The 8,434-nt window shown below is 43.4% G+C and overlaps 1 protein-coding gene across 2 annotated transcripts in view; it reads right to left on the bottom strand.

Annotated features, from left to right (window-relative positions):
- Positions 1-1,422: 1,422 nt before the first annotated feature.
- The window catches only part of LOC119286184 (long chain acyl-CoA synthetase 6, peroxisomal-like), a 19,688-nt gene continuing 12,676 nt past the window's right edge, over positions 1,423-8,434 (bottom strand). For both annotated transcript variants that reach the window (XM_037565545.1, XM_037565546.1), the window contains exons 15-24: positions 4,941-5,070; positions 4,741-4,859; positions 4,163-4,286; positions 3,973-4,059; positions 3,694-3,797; positions 3,531-3,616; positions 2,186-2,272; positions 1,994-2,080; positions 1,789-1,921; positions 1,423-1,673 (exon numbers count right to left, since the gene is read on the bottom strand). In XM_037565545.1, the coding sequence (XP_037421442.1) occupies positions 1,826-1,921; positions 1,994-2,080; positions 2,186-2,272; positions 3,531-3,616; positions 3,694-3,797; positions 3,973-4,059; positions 4,163-4,286; positions 4,741-4,859; positions 4,941-5,070 (920 nt within the window). In that variant the 3' untranslated portion in view covers positions 1,423-1,673; positions 1,789-1,825. The remainder of the gene's footprint in view (positions 1,674-1,788; positions 1,922-1,993; positions 2,081-2,185; positions 2,273-3,530; positions 3,617-3,693; positions 3,798-3,972; positions 4,060-4,162; positions 4,287-4,740; positions 4,860-4,940; positions 5,071-8,434) is intronic.

Raw genomic sequence — 8,434 nt, 5'->3', positions numbered from 1 at the left:
TCTTGCGGCGCCACGATGAAAGAAAAAAGACGTCAAAGAAAACACGAGCGCGGACAATGGAGCAAGGGAGCTAGCCACCAAAACAGAAACGGAATGCGGACCGGGGACGAACTACAAGCTTATTGAGGACGGAGAACAAGGAGACATCACATCTGTGTGAGAAGGGAGAGGCCGGTGACGTGTTCGACCGTCGTCGACGGAAACGAGCAGAGAGCACTCCAAAGCGAAGAGCTGCAAGGAGGGAGGCCAATGTGTGTGGTGTCCGACATGCGGCATAAAATAGCGAACTTATAGAAAAAAACAACCACCTTAAGAAAAAGACCAAACAACCCTCGAGACCGCATTTGGATGTGGTCGGGCGCTAGTCTGCCAACCTCTTGTCGACGCAACCCCTAGCCGGATGGCCTTTATGGCCAGTAGCCTTGCCAACCACTGGTCAGACGACCCTCATGGCCGGTCAACTTGCCGTCGCGCCCCCTGACTGGATGGAACTCTTCAACCACCCGACTATCACACGCCAAGCAGGGTGCACGCGCATGCCTAGCTGGCGTGAGCGAAATAACTCGGCAGGGGGCAACAATGCTGACAAGTAGACCCAACCTCGCTCGACACGTGTGACATCGCAGCGTGCGCGACGCAAAGCCCTGCAGGAAGGTGGACCCGAGCTCACCTGTGGCTCATGCGTCATGGTCCCTTTAGAAAAACTAGACAAGTGCATGACAGCCTCATAGATCGGACAACAATGAGCGCGCAAGGAGCTAACTGCATGAGGCTCAGACAAAACAGAAGGTGCGAAGGGCACTCTCAGGCGGCGAGGGTCCCCTGAGGCGGGTACTCCCAACATAGTTTATAGGAGTAATGCCTAAACTTCGGATATGAAGTTTCTACACCAGGCACAAAATGCTCCTGGTATGAACAGTGAAATAAAAAAAATAGAAAACAAATGCAAATAATTCTGGATTTTTTTGGCATACTTTAAGAAATATTTGATGTGCATACAAAATTTCATCACAAAATTACATTGGTGGAAGGCATGGTAAAAAAACAAAATCGATGCTTTCAAAATGTTACTTTCAAACGCGTTTTGGCGCTCTGATTTTGTTTCTTTTTTTTCATGACTTTCCATCAATGTGATTTCTTGATGAAATTTTGCATGCACAACAAGTTAAAGATGCCAAAAAAATCAGAATTTTTTTAAAACTTTTTCCTATTTTTGATTTTACTGTTCACACCAAGAGCATTTGAGCTCCGATGTAGAAAGGTACTTTCACTAAACTTCAAGTTTCTCTTTTACTCCCTCCGTCCTAAAATGTAAAACGTTTTTTGACACTATCATAGGTTACATGTTCTGGATTATTCTAACTAAAAATATCAAGACGTCATGTGGTTATCATATATTACCACGCACAGCAGCTTAATTCCTGATTTTGCGTACACTTGGCTTTTCTTGTAATATATTGCACATACAGCAGATCAAAATTAGGGCACCAATATGTTATTCTATATATCTTTACAACGGCAGGATTACATGAGTGTATATTGTAAAAAAGGGAAAAGAAGTTAAGAAGATGCATATGCTGGGCTCATCCAGTTATACTTGACCACGGTAATCAAATTAACTGCACCAAGCACTTGCCCAGGCTGTTGTTGATTGGAAAGATTAGTTTTGGTTCCTGCACATGGGAGGAACAGGTTCAAGAATCATCATCACATTGCTTGCCGCGTCAGTACAAGACATCCACTTATTTCATGCTATGAACTGAACAATTGTAAAGCTTAATCTCCTACCTTGATTGACTGCTTATTTTGACCATTACTTGTGTAATTACAACTTGGGCTTGGCTGACTCTGCATCAAGCAATTGTGCATACATATCTGTGATTTCTTTTGCAAAATACGCCTTTGCTTGCGGTCTTTTGACCTACAAAAGTATGGAAATGAAGTGTCAGCATTCCTGCATTTCAATCCACTTAAACAGAATTGATGGGCCTACCTTGAATGTTGGGGTGAGGAGGCCATTTTCTAGTGTGAATGGTTCAGCAACAAGAGTAACAGCTTTGACAAACTCAAAACCTCTTAGCTGATACAACAATAAGTACAGAAATATCATCAGGAATCATTCGATCACGTCCAGAATAGAGAATGTTAGTTATGGAGAGTGTGCAGCAACAGTTAAGAGAGGGACCTGTGCTTCCTTCCCAATAGAATCCATGTCAGCCAGCACAGCAGCTCTTGCTCTAGGATCAGAACAGAGCTGTCTTAAATCCTCATACTACAGGTTAGCAAGGACAAATTAGGCTGTGTTTGATAGCAAACTACTCCCTCCGTTCCTAAATACTTGTCTTTCTAGGCATTTCAACAAGTGACTACATACGGAGCAAAATGAGTGAATCTACACTCTAAAATATGTCTACATACATCCGTATGTAGTAGTCATTTGAAATGTCTAGAAAGACAAATATTTAGGAACGGAGGGAGTATTATAAAAACCAAAGTATTGAAAACTACAGTAATTTAATCTGTAGGTACAGAAAACCACAGTTTTGATATAACAAAGTATTTTGAAGTATTGGGAATACTGTGGACCTGTTTGGCAAGAGCTTATATGCGCCAACGAAAATTAACTATCTCGCCGTTTGAAGCAGTTGCAAACGCTCGCATTGCTAGCTAGCTAGAGTTGCAAGCTGATTAACAGCCATGCACAAAGCACCAGCATGCACAAACTAGTACGACCACGGACTAATTGAACGGATGGACAAGCTCGATGCATGTTACACTCACCAAGGATGCAATCGAACTAGTACAACGTACTGGCGCGGAGCAACGACCTGACACTCCGCAACACGGCTATGCCGGCGGCGCACCACGCAAAGTGGAGCGGCGCATGGACGAGAGCGGCTTGGTCATCCCGGCCAGGCCCATCATGCAGAGCGAAAAACGGATTGGACGGACACGACTTCCGGGAAAATCGGAGGAAGCAGCGGGAGGAACCTTTTTGATTTGTTCATGGCCGGTGAACAAGACAGCCTCCACAAACGACAGGGCGGCGGCCGCGGCCAAGGATGGGCTCGTTCTTTTCACATGCTCTGTTTTAAAAAAAGAGGCCCAGGGTTGTTTTTTTATGCAGAGAAAATACCGTGGTTTAGGGAATACTGCTGTATTAATATTGCAGTTTTGTGTGGTTGCCAAACAGCTCACAGTAATTTAAACTGTGGTAATCATAAAAACTGTTGTATTCTCATAATACATAGAGCATAAACATGCAACACAAATATCTAGAGTCTCATTTATAGCTCTGGTTTTGGAAATAGGATCTCTATTTTCGTAATTATACATAAATCACTGTTTCAGTATTCATAATATGGACCCACGAAAGAAAAAAGTATACATAATCCGAACATACAAGGAAAAAAAATTGATGGTTTACACTTCCAAATAATCGGTATTTTCTAGTTAGAGTTACTCTGATTATGTGTTCTTAAGAGATTAGGAGAAGGTGATGCATGTATGCAACAATCAACGAATATTACCTGGATTCCTTCTAATGCAGCCCAACTCTTCAACACCTCTGGCTCAACTGCTACAACGGCAACTAGGCAAGAATTAAAGCTATCGCCTGCATCCAGACCAACATATTCAAAATATGCATGACCAACATTAATAGTTACAGCAAATAGAAAACCATGATATTACCATATACAAAGCACTGGGCAATGAACTTGCACTTGGCATAAACATTCTCGATCTTCTCCGGAGCTATGTATTCTCCTTGAGCTAACTTGAAAATGTTCTTTTTCCTTGAGGTACGGAGATATAAAAAATAGTAATTTAGGAAGAGAAGCCAGACTAAACAGAGTCCAGGGGAAAGACATGCGGAGAGTATATAAACAACAGACAGATAAGATGCAATACATACAGCACTCAAAGTAAAATAAAAGCCTCATGGAAATATGGAGTGTCTTTCAGTTCTACCTGTCTATAATCTTTAGGCGCCCTCCAGGCAGCCACAAACCTATGTCCCCAGTATGCAACCAACCATCCTCATCAATGACCTCTCTGCTGCATGTTACAAAACACATCCGTATATCACTTGACAAATTATATGAGCCATTTATGGAATCTTACTTAACAAAAGGTAAACAGAAGTAGGATATCAAGTTACGTTTGAACTTCATCTTTATAGTAACCCTGGAATATTATAGGTCCCCGGGCACATATTTCTCCACGAGGGTATGGTTGATCCTCAGATGTGTAGTTCATTTCAGGGACATCCACAAGTTTAACCTCTGAAAATGAAAACAGGGTTTACATTATGAAAGCATGTGAGTGAGCTGTGCAAATATTACGAAACAAATGGAACACGGCTTCATTTGTTACATGAGTAAGAATATTTGATATCTTTCACAACAATTAGACTAATTTAATTCAATCCAATCAGCATGCAGAATCAAACAAATTGAAGAACTTAAAAGTAACTCCAAAACAAATGCCAAACACAAAATATAAAATAATGATTATATGGTATAAGTTTCTTTGATGCAACTATTTTTGTAGTAACCATCAGCTTTCAAAATATGACCATCATTGCAAAATAATCAAATCCATGCAAGTGTGTCATAACTTTAGGGTGGCTTCTCTGTACTGTTATTGCATTAAGTTGGCCTCATGGGCAATTAGCATCTGTATAAGCACAACTATAGCCAAGCATATCTGATTCCGCGCCTGAAAAATGGAGCTTACCACAAGCAGGATTGGGAGATCCAACATGACCAATTGATATATCACCAACATCCATTAAAGTAATGACACAAGATGTTTCCGTCATTCCGTAGCCTTCAAGAATATCACCACCAAAGCATCTATAAAAGAAAGTGTTATGATTAATAAAGCCAGGTTCTTCATCATGCCACACTAAGGGAGGGCAAATGAAGTTAGCTTACATTCTGAGGAATTCCATTACATCTGGCGACAATGGAGAAGCACCTGAAGACATAACCCTTACTCGTCCACCCAGCCTAGCTTTTATTTTGTTAAATACCAGCTTATCCCACACTGGGGATGGATTCCGTCCTAATGACATTAAGAGTAAAAATATTCATTCATTATACGTATTGGTGGTAAATAAGATTGAATCAAATGATGTTCAGTAAATGCTAAAATGCATCTTTCAGTACAATGAAAACTTCTTGGTAATTCAGATACTAGCTCAAGTTTCAGTGTATGAGTTACATGCTTTGGTGTAACTAACCCAAGAGGATTACTAGCTCAAGCTTCAGTGCACTAACAATACGTGCTCTGTGATAGGAAACTCTGAAGTCATTATAAAGGCTTCCAGCTTCCGTTTCCCGCGCCTATAACCCTATTTCATTTCACAAATAGTGACCTACATGAAGATCATTTGCATATCAGTGTCCAAATGGCTGACTGCACCGTTTATGTTTCTCTTGCCAGCTATATTTGACGATCACGTAATCAGTATACATATACAAGAATAACAAAGCCTTTCAGTCCCAAACAAGCTGGGGTAGGCTAGAGTTGAAACCTATAAGATCTCAAAACCAAGTCATGGTTCTAGCACGTGGATAGCTAACTTCCACGCACCCCCATCCATGACTAGTTCTTTGATGATATTCCAGTCCTTCAAATCCTTCTTAACGAACTCCTCCTATGTCAAGTTTGGTCTACCCCGACCTCTCTTAACATCGTCAGCACGCTTTATCCGTCCACTATGCACATGCACTTCTGGAGGCTTGTGTTGTATATGCCCAAACCATCACGGACGACGCCGGACAACCTTCTCTTCAAGCGGTGCTACCCCAACTATCACGTATATCATCACTCTGGACCCGATCCTTACTTGTGTGACCACCTATCCATCTCAACATGTGCATCTCTGCTATACCTAATTGTTGGACAAGTCGCCTTTTAGTTGGACAACATTATGCGCAATACAAGATCACAGGTTGAATCGTCGTCCTATAGAACCCGCCTTTTAGCTTTTGTGGCACTCTATTGTCACAGAGGATGCTAGAAGCTTGGCTCCACTTCATCCATCCAACTTTGATTTGATGGCTCACATATTCATCGATATACCATCCTTCTGCAGCATTGACCCCAAATATCGAAAGGTGTCCTTCTAAGGTACCACTTGCACATCAAGGCTAACCCCTCCTCCTCGTGCCTAGTAGTACTGAAACCGCATCTCATGTACTCAGTTTTAGTTCTACTAAGCCTAAAACCTTTTGATTTCAAAGTCTGTCTCCATAGCTCTAACTTTCTATTAAGCCACGTCCGACTATCGTCAACTAGCACCACATCATCCGCAAAGAGCATACCACATGGGATATCTCCTTGTATATCCCTTGTGACCTCGTCCATCACCAAAGCAAAAAGGAGGACTAAAAGTTGACCCTTGGTGCAGTCCTATTTTAATTGAAAAGTCGTCAGTGTCGCCATTGTTGAAGTGTATATGTGGATTGCCTAACCCTTTCCATCAGTTCAGACTTTGGTTGTGGTGGCTAGTGCATGAAGATTAACATGGTATCAGAGCCTAAGGTCTTGAGTTCAAGTCCTGGCTTTCACAATTCATGTTACGTTGGCTAGTGCATGAAGCTTAACATGGTATCAAGGCCCAAGGTCTTGAGTTCTAGTCCTGGCTTTCACAAATTATGATAAATTGTTGTTGCCCCCTTTGCGTCCACGTATAGGCCTCTTGAACCATACCTCTAAGTCTATTCACGTGTTGACTTCCTGTATCACACGTGAGGGGGTGCTGAAGTGTATATGTGGATTGTCTAGCCCTTTCCATTAGTTCAAGCTGATGGGTGAACTGGTGAGGTGCATGACTTACAACCAAGAGGTTTAGGGTTCAAAACCCAGTAAACACAATAAATAATTGCGGCTACCCCCACTCCCGCTGCCCATGTCATAACTCCAAAGGAGCATAGACGTGTTGGAGTGTAATGTCCGACCCTCTCCCATAGTTCAAACTTTTCCTTGCATTGGCTAGTGCATAAAGCTTAACAGCCATCACTTGTCTAAACACTTAGGAAGAATTAGTATTGGTCTAGGAGTCCTTATTAGACTATGTTTACTTTCCTTGCACCTCAAGTCTTATGTAATATATATATGCCCTACGGGCTATGTAATAGAGATAAGTTGCATCATAACATGGTATTAGAGCCTAGGTTCAGGTCTCCTCCGGACACCGCAACCCATCCCTGCTCTTCGATCGATTTTTTTTCGGTCTGTACGATCCGCACATCTCCTGTGCTCATCCGGTGAATTCTCTCTAGATCCACCTCTTCTCGATGAAGATTTCCTCTGCTTCCGCTCCAAGACCTGGTGTGGCTGTCTCCTTTGACCCCGGTGGAACTCCTTTGCATCAACTTGGGCCTCTACACGCTGGACAGCCACGACTCCTTTGGTGCTCATCCAGGCTGTTGTCTCCGCGTGGCCGTCGGGGCGCTGCATGTCCCGCACAATGACGTGCCACCCTTCTCCAGGATGCTGCCTTCGATCCGTCGGCTGTTTCCCAGGCCAGAAGGTTCCTGATCCATGCTCCCAAGGCCGTGGTCCAGATCCCATCACACATGACGTCCAGATCGTGGCCCTCGTAGGCGCCCCTTCCAGATCGAGGCTGCGGCCGTTGCTGTTCCGCCTCCGAGTGCGTCCCACGCAGCTGTCTCCCGCCGCCCGCGTGTGCTCCTCTTGGCCGCCGTTGCCTCTGCTCCGCACGTGCGCTACTTGCTGCTGCGTGCTCCCTTGGCCGCATCGGGTGCTGTTCTGCTCCCGCACGCCCGTGTGCGTGGCTGCTGCTATCTCCTGCTACGCTTGCTGCTGCTGCATGCTTGTCTGCGCTGGCTGCTGCTAAACCATGTAGCACTCGTGCATCTCTGTTTGCTGTTTGCTGTTTTCTTAATTACCATTGGTCCTTCTCGTGAGCAGACGTATTACTTGCACTAGGTTCTCTACAGTTTATTTTGCAAACACGATGGCTCCTGCATCTACGTCTCGTGTGTGTTTTTTCTTTCTAGTTCTCTTTGTTTTCTGGTGTATCCACCAAATCCGTTGATATTTTGTGTTCCTTATGCCATGCAAGTCCACCATACCTTTGTCCGTCAGCCTTTCTCTGGTCCTGATCCTTTCTATACAACTTTTGTGGCCTACTTGCCCTTGTTGTTTTTATAGGATTTTCTGGACTCTTTCTTCATTGTGCCTTAGCCCCCGAGCTTCTTTCGCCGTCGGTTGTTGTGGGCTATGATTTTTTATGCAATGCTTTATACCTCTGATGTGCCATCTCTTCGTTACCCTTTCGTCTTGACTCGATAGGTTTTGACGACTCTTATGCTACGATGACACTTTCAAGACGCGGATTTGGATTATCATTTTTTTTCTAGTGTTACACTTCTTCAAATGCAATGCTATTGCATAC

This window comes from Triticum dicoccoides, chromosome 4A, assembly GCF_002162155.2.
Source record: "Triticum dicoccoides isolate Atlit2015 ecotype Zavitan chromosome 4A, WEW_v2.0, whole genome shotgun sequence".
Classification (NCBI taxonomy): domain Eukaryota; kingdom Viridiplantae; phylum Streptophyta; class Magnoliopsida; order Poales; family Poaceae; genus Triticum; species Triticum dicoccoides.
Note: the sequence above shows the minus strand (reverse complement) of the source record. Positions and strands in the feature narration are given on the sequence as shown.